Source organism: Schistocerca serialis, chromosome 4 (genome assembly GCF_023864345.2).
Source record: "Schistocerca serialis cubense isolate TAMUIC-IGC-003099 chromosome 4, iqSchSeri2.2, whole genome shotgun sequence".
In the NCBI taxonomy this organism is placed as follows: Eukaryota; Metazoa; Arthropoda; class Insecta; order Orthoptera; family Acrididae; genus Schistocerca; species Schistocerca serialis.
In genome coordinates this window covers 251,699,087-251,722,696 of record NC_064641.1, presented here as the reverse complement: position 1 = coordinate 251,722,696, position 23,610 = coordinate 251,699,087, and the positions used below count along the sequence as shown (strand labels likewise).

Sequence of the window (23,610 nt, the reverse complement as noted above, 5' to 3'; positions counted from 1 at the left end):
GCATTCAGGAACTGGGAAAAGAATCAACAGAGGAAAATCTGAAGATACCACACCAATATCTGCCAATATGGTTTGGAAAAGGACTATAACAAAGTAATCCAACCTGAGATTCTTTTCCCATTTTGTGTGCCTGTCCTAATTCTTGAAGGGGCAAGACTTACTCTTCTCTACATGACTCATGTTGACCTTTTCATAGTACACCATCTTTCTCTTTCTTCTTAGAGATATGTAGGTTTCAACTAGTAACTATACATCAGTCTTCTATCTAAAATTTCTTATTTCCTATGCAGAACAAACAAAATGAATTCACTTTTTATTGGGGGTAGAAGGAAATGTTATTTTTTATAGGCATCAGCTGCATTTCAAACCAATGGGTATTCAGTACCACTTCAGAAGCTGATAGAAGAAATACTGACCGTCTTGTGTGATGAATAGGGTGAATCCTGGACATTTCAAACTTTTTGTTCACATAATGAATCTGACTGTTAATGCTGCTACACCACGATCCATAAAATAGATATCAACAGTACATGAAAGCCAAACGGTATTCCTTATTAAGCAACTCAGTTGTGGAGGTACTTTTTATCTTAATAACACCTATAAATGCTTTAAAACAATGGAACTATGTGATTAAATTTAATTTACAATGGGAGATAAAAATGAACAAAAAGCACCGAAAGCTTAAAAAAGCAGTTTCATGTAGTCAATCATGAATTTTTGGCTAGAAATTACATATTAAACTAGGGACAGTCCTCAATACCATCATAGAGGTAGAGTCTTCAAAAACTTAAATTGGCGATTGCAGAAACCACATCACTCTGGAATTTTTTGGGGCATATTTCATGGTATTGATGGATTAGTCTGAGATCAAAAGACAGTGTGTGAAGAATTCATTTGAGAAAACAATAAAATTATGACACACTATGTATTTAAGTTTGGTATTCTTTTGATCTTATGTGACAATGCACTGAAAAGAATTTATCAATTTATATAATACTCCATCCTGATAAATTGTTTTTGTGTATACATTGCTATGAACATCATCCGTATCCACTGTTTCATAATTGTGAACCTCAGTTTCCAAAATTGAAAACTCTCTGACTCTTAATGAAACAAATTCTTTCAAATATAAACACAGCTCACTGGTTCATGATATTTAATTATTTAAGACTACCTCTACAAGATTCCTATATCAATCTTACATGTTTCTTCAAAAGTTTAAATGATTGTTTTGTGAAAGTAACAAAATTATGTAAAGGATAGTTGCTGCTCACCATATAGCGGAGTTACTGAGTCACAGATAGGCGCAACAGAAAGACTCTCACAAAATAAGGTTTCGGCCAACAAGGCCTTTGGCAAAAACTGACCACCCACCCACCCACCCACCCACACACACCCACCCACCCACACACACACACACACACACACACACACACACACACACACAAATGCAACTCACTTATGTATGACCACACATCCGGCAGCTCAAGCAACGCTATGAGCAGCAGCAGGCAACTGGATGTGGGTAAGGAGTAGGTTGGGGCAGGGAGGGGGAGGGATAGCAGGGTAGGGATGGGGGATGGTGAAGTGCTGGCTTTCGAGAGATTAGACGGAGGGCAGGGGAGAGGTGCAGGAGGGGGGGGGGGGGGGGGGGATTGTGGAGAAGGAGAGAAGTAAAAAGACTGGGTGTGTTGGTGGAATAGATGGCTGTGTAGCGCTGGAATGGGAACAGGGAAGGAGCTAGATGGGTGAAGACAATGGCTAACAAAGGCTGAGGCCAGGAGGGTTACAGGAACATAGGATATATTGCATGGAGAGTTTTGTGAAAGTTGTATTTCCCCAGAACAGTATACTACATCTTAGTAGGCTATACAATTAGGCGTGATAAGCACTTAAACACTTTCCAGCAATTTTTGAGTATTCTTAACACACAATACCACCTGCTTAACTTTTTGTTACGCGTTTCTACAAGTTTTTCCCACATTTACATGTTCATCTGCCTAAAATTCTAAAAAATTATAATATGAGTCTTTTGATGAATCTGACTATACCCTAAAATGGGTTTCCACTTTACTTTCCTGACTAATTTCAGCTCTTTGTTTCTTATCAGACAAGTATGACTTGAATCACTTCTAGACAACACCATGGCCACCATAATTATATAGTTTTAAAGTAGAAGATCATAATTTATAAGGCTGAAAGCTTCGCAAAGGTCCAAAAATGAACAAAATTATAGTTAATTATCCATTATAGCTTCAAAAACAAGTTTTTGGAAACTGAAGACAGATTTTCAATTTATTTTCCTTTCCTGAAATCCTCCTTTGCATTGACAGTAATTTTGTTTTATCACATTTTTATTAGGCTGCTTCCTTGTGTGTTTGCCTCTTCAGTACGAATTTTGCAATTGCTTTCAAACTAACTTGTTGATGAGCTAGTGACATTAAACTTTCAACATAGCTCAGAAATAGGTGACAATGCAATATTAACTCACTTTCTCGTCTGGTGTGTAGTGGATGGTAGTTTGTGTAGAACTGCTGTTTCCCCATTTTCCAGTACCATTCATGAATGTTTTGTGGTAAGAATGAATCCTGATAAGACTCCGTGTGAGCTCAAACCTCTCTAATTTGTACCTTCATGGTCTTTTTAATATATACATGGTAGGAAGCAATACATTAGTTCACTCAGATGAAGATAAACTGAAATAAACCTGAAATTTTCCACATTTCTCTGTTGTAATCTCATCAAAATGTTTGAAATCAACTGAAAAATTTCACACACCCAAGACTAAAAACCTACCCCCATGAACCATGGACCTTGCCATTGGTGGGGAGGCTTGCGCGCCTCAGCGATACAGATGGCCGTACCGTAGATGCAACCACAACAGAGGGGTATCTGTTGAGAGGCCAGACAAACATGTGGTTCCTGAAGAGGGGCAGCAGCCTTTTCAGTAGTTGCAGGGGTAACAGTCTGGATGATTGACTGATCTGGCCTTGCAACACCAACCAAAACGGCCTTGCTGTGCTGGTACTCCAAACGGCTGAAAGCAAGGGGAAACTACAGCCGTAATTTTTTTAAATGATGATGGCGTCCTCTTGGGTAAAATATTCCAGAGGTAAAATAGTCCCCCATTCGGATCTCCAGGCAGGGACTACTCAAGAGGATGTCGTTACCAGGAGAAAGAAAACTGGCGTTCTATGGATCGGTGTGTGGAATATCAGATCCCTTAATCGGGCAGGTAGGTTACAAAATTTAAAAAGGGAAATGGATAGGTTAAAGTTAGATATAGTGGGAATTAGTGAAGTTAGGTGGCAGGAGGAACAAGACTTTTGGTCGGGTGAATACAGGGTTATAAATACAAAATCAAATAGGGGTAATGCAGGAGTAGGTTTAATAATGAATAAAAAAATAGGAGTGCGGGTAAGCTACTACCAACAGCATAGTGAACGCATTATTGTGGCCAAGATAGACATGAAGCCCATGCCTACTACAGTAGTACAAGTTTATATGCCAACTAGCTCTGCAGATGATGAAGAAATTGATGAAATGTATGATGAGATAAAAGAAATTATTCAGGTAGTGAAGGGAGACGAAAATTTAATAGTCATGGGTGACTGGAATTCGAGAGTAGGAAAAGGGAGAGAAGGAAACATACTGGGTGAATATGGATTGGGGGAGAGAAATGAAAGAGGAAGCTGTCTGGTAGAATTTTGCACAGAGCATAACTTAATCATAGCTAACACTTGGTTCAAGAATCATAAAAGAAGGTTGTATACATGGAAGAAGCCTGGAGATACTGAGAGTTTTCAGATAGATTATATAATGGTAAGACAGAGATTTAGGAACCAGGTTTTAAATTGTAAGACATTTCCAGGGGCAGATGTGGACTCTGACCACAACCTATTGGTTATGAACTGTAAATTAAAACTGAAGAAACTGCAAAAAGATGGGAATTTAAGGAGATGGGACCTGGATAAACTGACTAAACCAGAGGTTGTACAGAGTTTCAGAGGGAGCATAAGGGAACAGAAATGGGGGAAAGAAATACAGTAGAAGAAGAATGGGTAGCTCTGAGGAATGAAGTAGTGAAGGCAGCAGAGGATCAAGTAGGTAAAAAGACGAGGGCTAGTAGAAATCCTTGGGTAACAGAAGGAATATTGAATTTAATTGATGAAAGGAGAAAATATAAAAACGCAGTAAATGAAGCAGGCAAAAGGGAATACAAACGTCTCAAAAATGAAATCGACAGGAAGTGCAAAATGGTTAAGCAGGGATGGCTAGAGGACAAATGTAAGGATGTAGAGGCTTATCTCACTAGGGGTAAGATAGATACTGCCTACAGGAAAATTAAAGAGACCTTTGGAAAAAAGAGAGCCACTTGTATGAATATCAAGAGCTCAGATGGAAACCCAGTTCTAAGCAAAGAAGGGAAAGCAGAAAGGTGGAACGAGTATATAGAGGGTCTATACAAGGGCGATGTACTTGAGGACAATATTATGGAAATGGAAGAGGATGTTAGATGGCCTTGGGCAAGTACAGAAAGGGCAACAGCCTCAACGGGTGCGGGGCAAAGTCAGGACATGCGGGGACCAAGCAGCAATCGGTATTGTAATTGTCAACTGTTGAAGCTGCGTTGGTAAAGTACCAGAACTTCAAGCGCTGATAGAAAGCACCGAAGCTGAAATCGTTATAGGTACAGAAAACTGGCTTAAGCCAGAGATAAATTCTGCCGAAATTTTTACAAAGGTACAGACGGTGTTTAGAAAGGATAGATTGCATGCAACCGGTGGTGGAGTGTTCGTCGCTGTTAGTAGTAGTTTATCCTGTAGTGAAGTAGAAGTGGATAGTTCCTGTGAATTATTATGGGTGGAGGTTACACTCAACAACAGAACTAGGTTAATAATTGGCTCCTTTTACCGACCTCCCGACTCAGCAGCATTAGTGGCAGAACAACTGAGAGAAAGTTTGGAATACATTTCACATAAATTTTCTCGGCATGTTATAGTCTTAGGTGGAGATTTCAATTTACCAGATATAGACTGGGACACTCAGATGTTTAGGACGGGTGGTAGGGACAGAGCATCGAGTGACATTATACTGAATGCACTATCCGAAAATTACCTCGAGCAATTAAACAGAGAACCGACTTGAGGAGATAACATCTTGGACCTACTGATAACAAATAGACCCGAACTTTTCGACTCTGTATGTACAGAACAGGGAATCAGTGATCATAAGGCCGTTGCAGCATCCCTGAATATGGAAGTTAATAGGAATATAAAAAAAGGGAGGAAGGTTTATCTGTTTAGCAAGAGTAATAGAAGGCAGATTTCAGACTACCTAACAGATCAAAACGAAAATTTCTGTTCCGACACTGACAATGTTGAGTGTTTATGGAAAAAGTTCAAGGCAATCGTAAAATGCGTTTTAGACAGGTACGTGCCGAGTAAAACTGTGAGGGACGGGAAAAACCCACCGTGGTACAACAACAAAGTTAGGAAACTACTGCGAAAGCAAAGAGAGCTCCACTCCAAGTTTAAACGCAGCCAAAACCTCTCAGACAAACAGAAGCTAAAAGATGTCAAAATAAGCGTAAGGAGGGCTATGCTTGAAGCGTTCAGTTAATTCGAAAGTAAAATTCTATGTACCGACTTGACAGAAAATCCTAGGAAGTTCTGGTCTTACGTTAAATCTGTAAGTGGCTCGAAACAGCATATCCAGACACTATGGGATGATGATGGCATTGAAACAGAGGATGACACACGTAAAGCTGAAATACTAAACACCTTTTTCCAAAGCTGTTTCACAGAGGAAGACCGCACTGCAGTTCCTTCTCTAAATCCTCGCACAAACGAAAAAATGGCTGACATCGAAATAAGTGTCCAAGGAATAGAAAAGCAACTGGAATCACTCAATAGAGGAAAGTCCACTGGACCTGACGGGATACCAATTCGATTCTACACAGAGTACGCGAAAGAACTTGCCCCCCTTCTAATAGCCGTGTACCGCAAGTCTCTAGAGGAACGGAGGGTTCCAAATGATTGGAAAAGAGCACAGATAGTCCCAGTCTTCAAGAAGGGTCGTCGAGCAGATGCGCAAAACTATAGACCTATATCTCTGACGTCGATCTGTTGTAGAATTTTAGAACATGTTTTTTGCTCGAGTATCATGTCGTTTTTGGAAACCCAGAATCTACTATGTAGGAATCAACATGGATTCCGGAAACAGCGATCGTGTGAGACCCAACTCGCCTTATTTGTTCATGAGACCCAGAAAATATTAGATACAGGCTCCCAGGTAGATGCTATTTTTCTTGACTTCCGGAAGGCGTTCGATACAGTTCCGCACTGTCGCCTGATAAACAAAGTAAGAGCCTACGGAATATCAGACCAGCTGTGTAGCTGGATTGAAGAGTTTTTAGCAAACAGAACACAGCATGTTGTTATCAATGGAGAGACGTCTACAGACGTTAAAGTAAACTCTGGCGTGCCACAGGGGAGTGTTATGGGACCATTGCTTTTCACAATATATATAAATGTCCTAGTAGATAGTGTCGGAAGTTCCATGCGGCTTTTCACGGATGATGCTGTAGTATACAGAGAAGTTGCAGCATTAGAAAATTGTAGCGAAATGCAGGAAGATCTGCAGCGGATAGGCACTTGGTGCAGGGAGTGGCAACTGACCCTTAACATAGACAAATGTAATGTATTGCGAATACATAGAAAGAAGGATCCTTTATTGTATGATTATATGATAGCGGAACAAACACTGGTAGCAGTTACTTCTGTAAAATATCTGGGAGTATGCGTGTGGAATGATTTGAAGTGGAATGATCATATAAAATTAATTGTTGGTAAGGCGGGTACCAGGTTGAGATTCATTGGGAGAGTGCTTAGAAAATGTAGTCCATCAACAAAGGAGGTGGCTTACAAAACACTCGTTCGACCTATACTTGAGTATTGCTCATCGGTGTGGGATCCGTACCAGATCGGTCTGACAGAGGAGATAGAGAAGATCCAAAGAAGAGCGGCGCGTTTCGTCACAGGGTTATTTGGTAACCGTGATAGCGTTACGGAGATGTTTAATAAACTCAAGTGGCAGACTCTGGAAGAGAGGCGCTCTGCATCGCGGTGTAGCTTGCTCGCCAGGTTTCGAGAGGGTGCGTTTCTGGATGAGGTATCGAATATATTGCTTCCCCCTACTTATACCTCCCGAGGAGATCACGAATGTAAAATTAGAGAGATTAGAGCGTGCACGGAGGCTTTCAGACAGTCGTTCTTCCCGCGAACCATACGCGACTGGAACAGGAAAGGGAGGTAATGACAGTGGCACGTAAAGTGCCCTCCGCCACACACCGTTGGGTGGCTTGCGGAGTATAAATGTAGATGTAGATGTAGATGAAAATGAAATGGGAGATACGATACTGTGTGAAGAGTTTGACAGAGCACTGAAAGACCTGAGTCGAAACAAGGCCCCGGGAGTAGACAACATTCCATTGGAACTACTGACGGCCTTGGGAGAGCTAGTCCTGACAAAACTCTACCATCTGGTGAGCAAGATGTATGACACAGGCGAAATACCCTCAGGCTTCAAGAAGAATATAATAATTCCAATCCCAAAGAAAGCAGATGTTGACAGATGTGAAAATTACCCAACTATCAGTTTAATAAGTCACAGCTGTAAAATACTAACGCGAATTCTTTACAAACGAAGGAAAAAACTGGTAGAAGCCGACCTCAGCGAAGATCAGTTTGGATTCTGCAGAAATGTTGGAACACGTGAGGCAATACTGACCCTACGGCTTATCTTAGAAAATAGATTAAGGAAAGGTAAACCTACATTTCTAGTATTTGTGGACTTAGAGAAAGCTTTTGACAACGTTGACTGGGATACTCTCTTTCAAATTCTGAGGGTGGCAGGGGTAAAATACAGGTAGCGAGAGGCTATTTACAATTTATACAGAAACCAGATGGCAGTTATAAGAGTTGAGAGGCATGAAAGGGAAGCAGCGGTTGAGAAGGGAGTGAGACAGGGTTGTAGCCTGTCCCCGATGATATTCAATCTGTATATTGAGCAAGCAGTAAAGGAAACAAAAGAAAAATTCAGAGTAGGTATTAAAGTCCATGGAGAAGAAATAAAAATGTTGAGGTTCGCCGATGGCATTGTAATTCTGTCAGAGACAGCAAAGAACTTGGAAGAGCAGTTGAATGGAATGGACAGTGTCTTGAAAGGAAGATATAAGATGAACACCAACGAAAGCAAAACGAGGATAATGGAATGTAGTCGAATTAAGTTGAGTGATGCTGAGGGAATTGGATTAGGAAATGAGGCACTTAAAGTAGTAAAGGAGTTTTGCTATTTGGGGAGCAAAATAACTGATGATGGTCGAAGTAGAGAGGATATAAAATGTAGGCTGGCAATGGCAAGGAAAGCGTTTCTGAAGAAGAGAAATTTGTTAACATCCAGTATTGATTTAAGTGTCAGGAAGTCATTTCTGAAAGTATTCGTATGGAGTGTAGCCATGTATGGAAGTGAAACATGGACGATAAATAGTTTGGACAAGAAGAGAATAGAAGCTTTCGAAATGCGGTGCTACAGAAGAATGCTGAAGATTAGATGGGTAGATCACATAACTAATGAGGAGGTATTGAATAGAATTGGGGAGAAGAGGAGTTTGTGGCACAACTTGACAAGAAGAAGGGACCGGTTGGTATGACATGTTCTGAGGCATCAAGGGATCACAAATTTAGCATTGGAGGGCAGCGTGGAGGGTAAAAATTGTAGAGGGAGACCAAGAGATGAATACACTAAGCAGATTCAGAAGGATGTAGGTTGCAGTAAGTACTGGGAGATGAAGAAGCTTACACAGGATAGAGTAGCATGGAGAGCTGCATCAAACCAGTCTCAGGACTGAAGACAACAACAACAACAAAGACTAAAAAGAATAAAATAATTTTTTAAATAAAAATCTTTTTAATGCAACATGTTTTTAAATTGGACCACAAAGAATAATGCAATTTCTCCTATCCCCATATAGATAGTCCCGAAAATATGTGCTTGTGAATTTTTAATAACTATGACAATTCTTGTAAAATTTAAAACGAGAAATGTGGGATGCATGCAATTCCTAATAGTAAGAAGCACTGAGAAATATCACACAACAATTCATATAACATTATTAGTGACTTAGGTGAAGTATTCATGCATCAATTATCTATTACTCACCATATAGCAGAAATGCTGAGTTGCAGATAGGTACAACAAAAAGACTGTCACAAATAAAGCTTTCAGCCATTAACCATTAAGGCCTTCGTGAACATTATAGTGTCTCACTGAGGCCTTTACAGACTTTAATTATCCTCCCAACCTTGTACAAAAACAAATATCCCATGCCTTATCTTTCCAGTCTCCCACCACCTCCCAAAGTCCCACTGCCTGGCCGCAAACGAGCATTCCCCTCGTAACTCAGTACCACTCAGAATTACATTCTTTGCAGGGTTTTGACTACCTTTCTTCATGCCCTGAAATGAGAAATGTCCTGCCCACTATCCTTCCCACCCCTCCCACAGTGGTAGTCCACTGTCCACCGAACCTACACAATATATTGTCCATCCTTACACATCCCCTGCTCCCAACCCTTCACCTCATCACTTATACCGCTGTAATAGACCTAGATGCAAGACCTGTCTCATACATCCTCCCACCGTTACCCACTCCAGTATGGTCATGAACATCACCTATCCCATCAAAGGCAGGCTACCTGTGAAACCACTCATGTGATCCACAAACTAAGCTACAACCACTGTACTGCATTCTATGTGGGCATGAAACCAACAAGCTGTCTGTCTGCATGAGTGGCCACTGACAAACTGTGGCCAAGAAACAAGTGGACTGCCCTGTTGCCGAACACGCTGCCACACATGACATCCTTCATTTCAATGACTGCTTCACAGCCTGTGCCATATGGATCCTTCCAACCCAACACCAGATTTTCTTAATTGCGCAGGTGGGAACTCTTCCTAGTCAGTCACTGCCCTCACCCATCCAGCCCCTTTCCTGTTCCCACTCCAGCACTACACAGCCATCATTCCACTGTCACACTCAGTCTTTTTACTTCTCTCCTTTTTCGCTATTTCTCTCTGCCCCCCCTCCCCCCTTTTCCCACCTCTCTCCTGCCATCCATCCAACCTGCAGCATTTCACTGTCTGTTAGCCACACCATACTATCCCTCCACCTCCCCGTCCCAGCCTCCTCCTTAACCCCACCCAGTCGCCACTCCCATCATGCACTGGTGTTGCTACTACACGCAGTGTGGTTTGAGTTGCCTGAGACTGCCGTCGTCTCTGTGAGTTGCGTGTGTGTGTGTGTGTGTGTGTGTGTGTGTGTGTGTGTGTGTGTGTGTGTGTGTGTACACACATGTCTATTGCTTTAATTTGTAGAAGTACTGTCACATCTATCAAAAATTCAAAGACACTAATTTTCAAGACTAACTGTGTCGGGTTAGAAATCTGTATGGGGCCAGGAGAAATTATTTTATACTTTTTAGTCTGTTTTAAAAATGGCTTATATTTAAAAAATTATTTACATAATTAATTGTTTATAAAGTTTAATTATCTATCATGTATTATTCTTTCAGTTATTCTTGAGAATACACGTAATAGTGATACTAACGTTAAACTTGTCACCTTCTTTTATTAACTGGTATTACTGTTGATAATTTAAGCCTGTTTGAAACACACTTGTTGCAAAGACTTATTGATTATGTCAACAAGTTGGGATACCATCAAATCCACAAGTAGTTTTACTCTCCAGTTTACTGATAACCCTTTGTATTTCTTTGGGTGTTACTGGATATGAGCACATTATTATTTAACTTACTGTAATTTCTCCATTTGTGCCTGGATTACATTTACATGTGATCAGGTTTTGAGCTACATTAATATAATGATCATTAAATATTAGAAGTGAGTCATCAACAATTTAATTTATGTGTTATATGGTAAATTTATTACTTGCTTTATTATGTTTGCCCCTATGATTATATTGTGCAACAATGAAAATGTAAATCGAATGAAAATAGCCAAGACCTATCAATTCTAATGTGCTGATCACGAATATCACGAAGACAATTCAAAATTAGGTCTAGTTTTCATTTCACACTATTTTATTATGGTGAGAGAATTATTTACGGATTTTTATGTTAAGTTTAAAATCAAATGTTATAATTGTTTGTCAAAGTCATAATAACTAGTAACAAATGATTATATTATTGTCCCTGGTCTTACTTGTGTGCAATATTTTGGATATAAACATTTTGATACCAATTTTAGTGATCTTTTTGTTTCCCTCCTCTTCAACTTCAGTGACTTTATTAATGCATGTAATAATTTTTGCACATTTGTTTCCAGATTCACTACCAGTTGTTCAAGCTGACTGCTACCGAAGTGAACAAAAATGCCACGAGTTTGTGTTAACAGTGCTGACACATTTTGCTATGCATGTGGTGAAGTGACATTTGCTTCACAGAAACAGCAAGTAACTCCAATGATTAAAAAGCTTACAGTTGTTATTTTGGGTGCAAAATAGGTGATCAAGATAAACCTGGGCACCACATGTGATCTGCAACACTTGTGCCAACAACCTCAGGAACTGGACAGATGGGAAAGGATGTTCAATGCCCTTTGCAATGCCACGATTTGGCATGAGCCAACTAACCATGTCAGTGACTGATCCTTTTGTATGGTTCCTCCTATCAAGAAAGGAATATCTAAGAAGAAGACGTGGACAGTGATCTATTCTAAATTCAATGTGCCATATGCCTAGTGCTACATGGGATAGGATTGCCAATACCTGAACCACCAACAGAGTACGAGATTCTGATGGGGATTCTGAATGTCCTGAACCATGTACATCACAAGATCCAGAGTTTCTTCCACATATATCATCAACTGGTGATCTACAAAAACTGTCTCAAAATGAGTTAAGTGATCTCATTAGAGATGTGGAGCTCTCTAAAGCTAAGGCTGATCTCTAAAGCTAAGGCTGAGATTTTAGCATCAAGATTGCAGCAGTGCTACTTTCTGGAAAGCAATGTAAGTGTTTCATTCTACCACAGAAGAGAGCAACAATTCACTCCTTTTTTTAACATGCAAGATAGTGTTGCGGCATGTGCAGACATAAATGGTCTAATAAGACTCTCAGAATTAATTACAACCCTGATGAGTGGAGACTCTTTATTGATTCATCAAAGCTGAGCTTAAAAGGAGTGCTGTTACATATTGATATGAGTTTTCTTCTATTTCAGTTGGGCACAGTGTGTGTATGAAAGAGTCTTACCAAAACATGAAAATTTTACTACAAGCCATCAAGTATAATGACTCTCAAAGGTGATTTATGGTGACTTGGAAGTAGTTGCACTGCTATTAAGTATGCAGTTAGGGTATATTAAATATTGCTGCTTTCTCTGTGAATGGGATAGCCGAGCTCGTGCATCTCATTACAATAAACATGAATGGCCCATGAACAAAATATGTAATTGTATATACTGTACATACGGACATTTAACATTTGCAGTCCTTTATATACATTTGTGACTAGTTAATTTCTATATTTTCTTTTGTGCTTTACATAGATCTGTTACAAAGTGGGCTTACAAAGTATTTTCATTCATGTAATATTATCTTGATATTTCCATAGTATTTTACTTTTGTACTTCCAGAATGGCACTAAAATATATCAATGCATAACACACAACATAATTCACATAATTATTCACTTAAAATTTGTTATGCTGAATCTTAGGACATGAACGCATATTTAGTTAGTGAGTTATTTATACAAAAATGTAGAGTACTTTAAAAAAAAAAAACTAGAGCTAAATATTTGTGAAGATGATGATTTTGTATCATTTTATACTGAAATAAACATAACTAACTCAAAACCATGCAATTTACACAATTTCACTTAATTTGTTGTTTAGTGTTATTTATAACTTTCCACACTAGTTTCAGTTTCTTGTTCTCCTTTCCAATGACTAAATTAATATACTACTATTTTGCTGCTACTACAGCTTCTCTGTACTTCTTCCTACACAACTTCATATATGGTGTCATAACAGTATTCTGCTTTGCATATTTATTTAGCATCCAGAGACTTCGTACTGACTTTTTGATTTCACCTGTTACTCATGCATTTGATTTTTTGTTACCTTTTATTCTCCTCAGAGGGGCTGAGGCATCATAAAAGTATTTATGCTATTTAAAAACAAGGATATGTTGAATTTTACATCTACAGAACTATTTGTTTGCTTGTTCCAATTTACATTTTTAAGGTGAGATTAAAGACGCTAATGCTGTCTTCATTATTAATCTCCCTTATATATTTGCTATTGTTAAATTTCTTGGGTGATTTCTCTTAAATCAGTTTAACTGCCTGATGATCTGAGATAACTGTATCAATGACCTCACCTTTACAGACACATTTTTATTTACCAATGAATATTGGGTCAATTGTAGTTTCATTTCTGCTGCCAGGCCTGGTGGCATCTTGTATTCATGTATCCACACTGTATGTTCTATGCACATTAACAAGATGTTGCTCTTTTGTTCAGTTATCCCTGAAATTAACAATGAAATCCCCACTGTTTAAGAGGTTTCCCAGGTTGTCACACAACACTTTACAATTTCCTTTTTTCCACACTGCTCTCATTTTTCTGCTGTATGGGCTCTCTTTGTTTCCTCTGTCCATTTTGTTTCTGCTTTCTTTGGAGCTTTGTTCTCTGACTTGACTTCCCATCTGTCAACTTTCTGCTTAAATACCTTTCTGTCCAAAATGTCTTAATAATTTATGGGAGCTTTTTGTAGGTTCTTTTTGATCTCTAGTATCAAGGGCAAGAGTTTTAAGTCCTCCTATGTATTTAAAAATTTTGTGTGTAAGTCTTGTTTTGGAAAGCCTAGAGATGTGCCCATATAATTTTAATCACCTTTTTCAAATGTCTGCTGTAACATTGGACAATTTCCCAGTTGGTCGACAAGATTGCAGTCTATAGCCCTCTTCTGTTTTCTTTGGCCCTAGTATCTTTCTGATGATTTTACGTTTTTCCTTTAATAAGTTCTGTAGGTCTTCTTTTATGTGGACTGTCAGGGTTCCACTGGCATACAGGACTTCAGGTTTTAATACCGTATTATAGTGCCTAATTTTAGTTTTTTTGGACAAGCACTTTTTATTGTACACCTTGTAGGTTCTTCCATAGTCTCTCTTTAGTTTTTGGAGGCAAATGCTTTTTGCTATTTTGTCTCGGCCCATAGGTTCAAGGACTTCAACTAAGTATTTGAAAAATCGGCTCTATTGATATGAGCGTATTTTGTAGCAAAGTTTTGGGTGTCAGTTCATGTGGCGATGAACTCAGACTTCAGGAAAGACATTCACAGACTAACTTTCTCTGTGCATTCTTTAAGGGTTTCAACCTGTTCGATTGCTGTTATCTCATCATATGCTAGTAAGGCTAAGACGTCAGCAAAAGCTAAACATGAAATTCTTATGTCATTTTTGACTCACCCCATCTGTATAGGTTTCCAGCAGTTTTTATTCTTCAATTCCTTTTCCCATTCGTGGATCACCATGTCCAGCACAAGGAGATAGACCATCACCTTGTCAAATGCCAGTTTTGATCAGGAAGGGCTCAGATATTTCACACATGAATTTCACCTTGGAGGTAGTATCGGTCAATGTTTCTCTGATGAGGTTAAGGGTTTCTGGATCTAACCCTTGTTCTTCAAGGATATCAAAAAATACTTTTTGGTCAATTGAGTTGTATACCTTTTTAAAGTAAAAAAACATGCAAATTATTGGGCTGCTTCTGACTGCTTTATATATTAGCACGGTCTTTAGACTGAAAGTTTATTCTGTGCAGGATATACTGGGGCAAAAGCCACCTTGGTATTCACCAATTTTGTTTTCCAGTTGTATAGGGACATGTCTCGGTCATTATTTACGTCAGATTTGTCTCCTTTTTTGTGTAATGCATAAGTAAGTGCACATTTCCATTCCTGGGATAATTTTTCTGTCTCCAAAATATCTGCAATGATTTGGGTTAACACTCTGAGAAAATTTGGTCCTGGAGTTTTCAGTAGCTCAGCAATAAACCCATCTTCACCAGATGTTCTATTGTTTTGTTATTTAATTTAATAATGTGTTTGTGAATTTCTTCTTGTATTGGTGGAGATGATTCAGGGTGCTTGTAAGCAGATTCTTTTTTAGAGAATCTCAAAGGTGGTTCCGGACAATTAAGGAGTGTTGAAATATATTGTGCCAGTTCCTTAGAGTTTTCCTGGTTAGTTGGTGCAAGTTTTCTGTCAGATTTCTTGAAACATAAATTTTGTGGGCTGTATCCACAAACTTTTTCTGCAAAAGTTCTGTAAAAATCTTGTGTATTGTAGTTGCGGAAGTTTTCTTTGATTATGTTCAGTTTTTTTTAAAGTATTTTTTTTTGTCTGCCTAGTGATTTTCACCACTTGTTTCCTAGTTTCATAAAAGTATTGAGGATTTTCCGGTGTTTTCTTTAAGCTTTATCACACACTGTATCACACCATGTATGTTTTGTGTGGTTTTTTTTTATGTTCAGGAGGACTAAATCTTTAGCCTTCTGGATTGTTTTACTGTGAAATTTTTCCTAAGTATCCGTCTGGACTTTTTACAGTTCTTCTCCAAACTTAGTTTCTTTGATTCTTCTGGTGTCAAATTTCTGCTGGTGCATTCTCTTTGGGGTAAATTTCATTTTTATCCATGTTAGATAGTGATCTGAATCTATGTTTGCACCTCTACGGGCTTGTGTGTCACGAACTTACTTCTGTAGAGGATACAAGATGGCAACATGATTAATCTAATATTCACCGAGATCTGTTATTGGGGATCTTCAGGTCTTTTGTTTTCGAGGAGTCTTCCTCAAAACTATGTTGACATGATTTTAAGGTTGTTTTGTTGGCACAATTCGATAAACCTTTTTTTTTGGTAATTTTATGGGTGAGATATTTTTCTACTGTTTTCCAGTATTGTTTTTCTTTGCCTATCAGAGCACTGAAATCATCCAATACGATTTTGATGTCCTGCTTCGGGGCTTCGGGATTTTTGGCCATTACTTTCTCAAGATCGGCCCAGAATTTCTCCACAGTCTGTGGATCCTTTTTGTTAGCAATGTTGGTGGAGGTGTGAACATTAATGAAGGTGTATTTCTTGTTAGTGCACAGTGTGTGTATTGTCACAAGGTGGCTGCTTATGGGGCACACGTCTCCTATGGAGTCTGTTGTATTTTTATGGATGACAACAGCCATTCCCAGAAGCGGAGCACCTTTAGCAATACAATTTTCTGTTTTACACACAGAGATGTGGTAATTTCCATAATCTACTGTGGCTTCATCTGTGAATCGTGTTTCTTGAAGGGCTAAAATCTTAATTTTTTGTCACTCTAACTCCTGTACTAGATCGTGTAATTTTCCCGGTTGAATTAGAGTGTTGATATTAAATGTGCCTATATAAGTGATGGTCTTGGATGGAAGTCTGCCAGAGCACTCAGACTTTCTATGTGTCCGTGACTGCCCAGGCCCCCCAGACTCCGAAGACCCAGCTGCCGCCTGTTGATGGGTGGATTGAGTACCACCTGGAATAATATTGTCATTACTTTCTTGAATTATGATAGCTTGTAATTGTTTGTCCAATGTTCTCACTGGGTTATTAGAACCAGGGATTGTTAGTTCTTGGAGTAATTATTTCTGTTGGTTCACATCAACAATACTTAAAATCTTTTTCAATATGTTTGACATTGTTAAACCTTATTTCCTTTGATTTAATACCTGTTCATACATATACACATGTCACACCTTCTCCGTACATTTCCCTTCAAAAGCTGATAATCACCTGAATAGTCCGAAATTCCAGAAGTACATTTTTTTATATTTCTGGAAGCCAATGTTCAGTTACACATTAGGCTTGAACCTCCTCCTATGTATCGTTCAGAAGGACCTCTAGCTCATGTAAATTACAGGTCATGCCCTCTATATTATGACATAGCAGAGTTGGAGAATTATTAAGTTCTATATGAGGTATATTTTTTTCTTTATTAATTCTTTGATGTGAAAAGTCTTATTTTCTTCTAATGTCTTGATCTGCACACCCAGGGAGTCCTGGACTACTTGTCTGTATTCTTCTGCAGTGGATTGAGCCATAACAAATCTTGTATGTGTTGTTTAGCAGCTGTCCTCTGCCTCACCGTGCTCTTCTTCTTCTTCTTCTTCTTCTTCTTCTGTCTTTTTCTGGTAGTGCTTTTTCATCAGTTTCTTTACATAGAGATAATTTTTTGGACTGACACTCTGTCAGTTACTTGGGTCAAAGAAGAAGTATTTACTGATAATTCTTTTTGTTGTGACTTCGCCAGACTGTGAGCATTCATTTTTTATAGCAGTCCGTTTTTCGTGTTGCAGGCAGTTCACAGAGATTAATGACAGAGTGAGGGCTATACCACAGCTGAATAATGTTCCTACAAAGATTTTCTTTCCTTTCATAACAAGATGCAGCCCATGCCTCGTATCCCACTCTCCCCCTTAAAAACAAATTAACTGCCACTACCTTAGCAAAACTGCGCTGGATGGTACAAACTTGTTTGTTTTATACAGCCTACTGTACTGGCTTGCATTGTCAATTCTGCAGTGTGATACGTGCAGAATCACTTTTGTATTAGTTGTTTGCAAAAGTTGCTCGGAAACTGCTGAAATTTGTATCTATGTCATCTGTTCCTACATGTTTTAAAGGATTAACTGTCCTCATGATTTATGAACTGTTCGGGAATGCATTATTTACTTTTGGAGTTTTCGTAGTTCATTACGAAGAGTTCTTCAGTGTTTATTGAGCTCTAAATTTACACTACTTTCACACTTTTTTCCAGTTTTCCACTTTCTGTGGACTGTTTTAGTACAGTTCATTTATCCAAAGACGTTGAGTTTTCTTGAGTTAATTTCATTGTACCGTATATTGCTAAGACATCAGCTCACATTTTTTCTTATATAAGTTAAGCTATATTAATTTTTATTGCACTTATCGTAAGTCACAAATTAATAACACATTTATTTAGCTTGGATATTTCACCTTTACATTTTATACGTGATTTCTTGTTTTACCATCAAAATTTACCCTTTTTTGAGGAAATACATTATAAGATTTTGTACTGGCCACTATGGTGATTCTACTATACATATCTATATCCATACATACTATAAATTGAAGTCCCCTACCACATTTTTCTATCTGTATGTGAGGGCTAATCTCAGGAGGAACTACTGTAGCTATTTTGATAGTTTTCATGCATACATTGACAGATTCACAAGGAGGTTTGCATGTGTAATTTATTGTCACTATGTCAGACATGTCAGCTGTTCATAAATACTTAGTGCTACCCATGTGAAGCCAAGGCAGGTTGCTAGTTATAACTATTTTAAAAACACAATTTGTATATAATTCCCAGGAAATAAGCCACAAACAAATACTTATATGATAACACTTAATTCTGTTTCAAGCAGTCACCAAACTAACAGCAACCAATCGTTATTACTTTAGTGAATTATAGAACAGTCACATGACTATTGTGATGTATTGTTGTTAAGAGGAAATTCATTTTAGAAAGCACTAAGTTTTAAACAATTCCCTTTTAAATTATACCATGACATGGATAGGAAAAAAATACATTCATACAACTTACCAGCTTGGTAATCATACAGAGCTCGAGCTCTGAGTCCAACATCATCACTCAACAAAACTTCTTGCTCTGGTTCTACATCACTGTGGTGGACTGCAACGTGACAAAAAATTTGTGTGACCACCAATACAAAATTAAATAAATAAACAAACAAATGAAACTGTTAAACTGTTTGCTCTACTGAAGTTATATTTCACATTTGGTTAGTATTATAAATATTGCACACATTCTCCCTTCCATTTATCATTGTAAGGGAACTTGATGTAAAATTCGTTCTGATGAAACGATACTATGAAGAGATTACAGAGCAACCAATAGTAACTGTATGTAAAGTGTATCACTATTTATGTAGGTTACCATCACGTTAAAAACATAAAGGGCTTTAAATTCTCATAGTTGGAAGTGTCGTAAATTAACATAACATTCTAGTGAATATCTCTCAACATCTTTACTTTTTTCCTTCTTCTTCTTCTTCTTCTTCTTCTTCTTCTTCTTCTTCTATTCCTCCCTAAATCCTTCCAGCTTGATCTGTTTCAGTTCTAAATGGGATTCCAAGTTAACAACCCTCAACTTACTCTTATCTAATATACAGTATAGATGATCTGATTTTGTCCATTATATATGGTTCTGCGAAAGCCTGCGACTGTGAAAACAGTGGGTTTGTTTACAAATAACTTTTCTGCTACCAGTCACAATTTTCTTTTATTCATATTGCACACGAAGTGTTTTGGGAAATGATTCCCATTTTCAAGTATGTTTTCTCTTTGTACTACGCCATTTTCATGTACAAAGCAAAAACATTACATAAAAATGGCATAGTACAAAGAGAAACCACACTTGAAAATGGGAATCATTTCCCAAAATGCGTCATGTATAATATGAATAAAAGAAAATTATGACTCTTAGCAGAAAAGTTATTTACACACAAACCCACAATATGATCAAACAGTCAAACTCCAGATAGGAATAACAACTTTGTAGAAAAAGATCGATTGCTACTTGCTGTAAAGGAGACATGTTGAGTTGCAAATAGGCAAAATTAAAAGACATTTACATAACGCTTTCAGCTGCAGCCTTCATCAGCAAAATGGAAACACACACCACTTATACACACAAACGAGCACACCTCATGCACACATGACCGCCAACTCCAGCATCTTGGGTCAGAATGCAACTACCACATGGGATGCAAGCAGCAATGTGGAGTGGGTGCGGAAGGGGAAGGGATAATACTGTACGGGTGGGGAGAGAGATGAACACTGTCTGACGGAGTGTGCAGTGACTATAACACCAACAGGCATGGCATCAGGATGCAGTGGGGCAGGGAGGTGGTGAAAAAGGAAGACGAGCAGGGAAGGATGGGCAGATGCATTGGCAGAGTGACAAACAAAGAGGGTGGGAGATATGAATGGGGATGAGATAATATGACAGAAAGGGTGGAACTGTTGGATGGAGGGTGTGGGGACAGTATGTTACCATAGGTTGAGGCTGGGGTAATTACAGGGGCGGAGAATGTGTTGTAAGGATAACTCTCATCAGTGCAATTCAGAAAAGCTGGTTGTAGGAGAGGATCCAGATGGCATGGGTAGTGAAGCAGCCATTGAAATCAACCTATGGTAACGTACTGTCCCCTCACCCTCCACCCAACAGTTTTCACTCCCTCTGTCTTGTCATCTCTTCCCCATTCTCATCTCACACAATCTTTGTTTGCCTAAATGGCTTGTACCACTTCAAGTTCTATCTCGAAGAATAATTCCATCCCAACACTTCATTATGGAGAGTGGTCTGCTTTTTGTAGCACTGAACTTAATTTAATATCATCTGATAAGAATGTAATACATTGCTGGCATGTGATAAATGATGCACACTGCCAACTGGGTAATTAACAAAGATTTATAAAAATAAATAAATAAATAAAATAAAAGCTTTTGATGCACTTCTACTTTGTTCACATTCCGAACAAACTGTGAGAGGAAAAATAATGTCCAAAATAAAAGAAATATAATAACCAGAGAGTCACTCAACATTTATTCATCATAAATGTGGAATCAAACTTCAAGTGAAACTGTGCACCTAACATGACACCTAATGGGATTTCATATATTCTCCTTATGGCTTTTGCTGTTATTTATACTCTTCCTGCATTCTGAATTGTATAGGAAGGAATATATAGAATGGCTATTCAAGGGAAATGAACTTTAAGACAATATTACAGAAAGGGAAAAAGGAAGTAACTGAAAATGAGATAGGAGATATGATGAAATGAAATGAAATGATTGTATGGCATTGTTGGACAGGATCTCCGAGTCGGGTTCAGCTGCCAAGTGCAAGGTTTATTTCAGTTAGTGCCACATTGAGAGACTTTCGGCTGATGATAAGGATGAAATGATGATGACAACACAACTCCCAGTCCCCGAGTGGAGAAAATCTCCAACCCGGCTGGGAATCAAACCCGGACCCAGTGCATGAGAGGCAAGCAAGTTACCACCCAGCTAAGCAGGCGGATGGGAGATATGATAGTATGAGAAGATTTGCCTGCACTCTGTTAGGAAGAGACAGGTGAGGTGCAATGGTGAGCCATGGAGAGTGGCAGCCGTAACTGGAGTAGAATATCATGATTAAAACACAGTCTGTTGTCATTAACAGCAATAAACTGTGTATTGTTTGGTTGGGTATGCTCAGAACTGTAATGGAATCTATGTGATGGCTGGGCTTCTGAACAGTTTAATTTTGGTGATGTGCAAATAAATGGGCAGACTGCATGACTGAGTTGATATTTGACCTGCTGTCCATTGATGTTTCTGACAATTTATGTTCTTAATATTACATTAATCTGACAAGCACCATTTCATTCCATTTACAGAAACAGGTAAAGTTTATTATGGTGTATTTTGACAGACTAGCGATGAATGAGACAACAGAGTGTTGGCACCAGAGAGAGAGGGGTATGAAGTTGCAGCATGCACATCTCTGCTATCACACTGTCAACCAACATCTCATTACTCTTACAGACAAACGTTACTAAAGTGTGTTACACAGATTAAAATCAGTTTTCAATTTATCTTTCAGGATTTCTCCTCCAGTTTACAGCTCAAAATTAAAATTACATTTGTGCTGTTAAGCGTTATTTCAGTGTCAGAACTTAACAAAATTGTCACAGGACACAGTGTGTTGACATAACATTTAAGCTGAGGCCACTAGTCTTCTACTAACTGAAATGTGATTGCAAGCAGCAACAGCAATCTCAGACATTCTTTCTCATAGATGCTATCTACTAGAAAATAACAGAGTAATTAGTCCAGGATAGAAACAGTCTGCTTAGGGTTGGATTAAATGGAAAGATATGTGCCACTTTAGTGGTAACAATTTAGGTGGTGTTTTGCCACAGAACCTCTATGGGGTATGTGCATTAAGGAGATTTCAGATATTAAAAGCTCATTGACAAGGTGGGAGAAGGTACCAGCTGTGCATTGGAAATCATTATACAACACATAGCTGAATGACAGTCTCTTCAAGTATTCACAAAAACAGTCTTACCTGAACTGCAGTGGTAAATTGGAATCATACTGTTTTAGTAGTAGTTATGCAGAAACAAAGAGATCGACACAGCTAGACTACTGTGGAAAGCAGCATCAAACTTGTCTTTGGACTGAAGACCACAAAAATTACAAAAATAGCAACAACCACACCAACTGGAATCAGCTGCTACATCAACTATGTCAAGGTGTCCATATCATACTTTCTTATAAAGGCTGTTACCTTTTAAATAAAATACACAAGTGTGTTCATGAGGAAAAATGTATAAAAGAGATGAATGTACATACATCAAGATCAGCTGGCTACTATTTTAGCTTCAGGAGAAGCAGCTCACACCACAGGGAGCTCCTTGACAAGAAGATAAATTGTTCTAGATGGTGTCGAAAATTGCTATTTGAAGAGCAGTCAAGTTTGTATAGACATGTGCTCTAACAAGAAGGTTATTAAGGCAGAAAACATTTTATGCAAATTTGATTTCTCACTAATGGTACAGTTTCTATCTCACTCATCTATCCTCTTTGCTCCACATGACTGTGCTCCATCTGTCTATGCCTCCATAAAATGATACTGTTTAACCTGTAGGGTGACTGTCAGTTGTTGTGGCTATATACGTTTGAGCTAAAGAGAATTTATGAGTAAAATATCCAAAATAATGAACATCACACTGGGCACATAGGATGCAGTGTACTTCGAGCATTACTGAGCACCTCCATGTTTCATAATACATGTGAGGCAATAATCAGTGGACTGGTAATGTTAGCAAAATGATCTGGTCATCAAGATATCCATACTAACACCATTACAGTATAATTTTGTTCATGGTATTTGGATAGACAATGAAGCGTAAAGAAAGGAGGTGGAAATGAGAGATGAACTCTTAGGTTGTGTCATGGACATATCCAAACTCATAAATATTTAGTGAAACAAACAAAATACATGCTCCCTTGGAGTGTAAAAGTTAATTGAATTTGACGGAGGACATTTTGAAAATTTGTTAAAAACATATTTAAACTCTTGCAAATTTGCACCAGTATAAATAAATAGTAAAGACACAAAATAAGTAGCTGAATTACAATAAACATTTACAACAGTTTATCACAGGAAATATAGGGAATTGAGCATATCTTTATAAGGGAACAGAATTTTGATTGCTGTAAATTAGAATTTCTGTTTCTTATGTAACGCTGTTCCTGCCTTACATAAAAGTTTGCAACAGCATGTTAGCAGTTAGCAGCATGTTCCATAGATCATTTTGCATGATAGATCATGATATGGAACGAGTCATTGTACATTCACATCACAAATTAATTTGTACTTATGGTTATGTTCTGAAT

General features: G+C 38.3%; 1 protein-coding gene across 1 annotated transcript in view; it reads right to left on the bottom strand.

Moving 5' to 3' along the window:
• LOC126473843 (drebrin-like protein B) overlaps positions 1-23,610 on the bottom strand; it is a 211,286-nt gene that overhangs the window by 3,115 nt on the left and 184,561 nt on the right. The window contains exon 10 of the mRNA XM_050101173.1: positions 18,743-18,832. Coding sequence (XP_049957130.1) covers positions 18,743-18,832 — 90 coding nt within the window. The remainder of the gene's footprint in view (positions 1-18,742; positions 18,833-23,610) is intronic.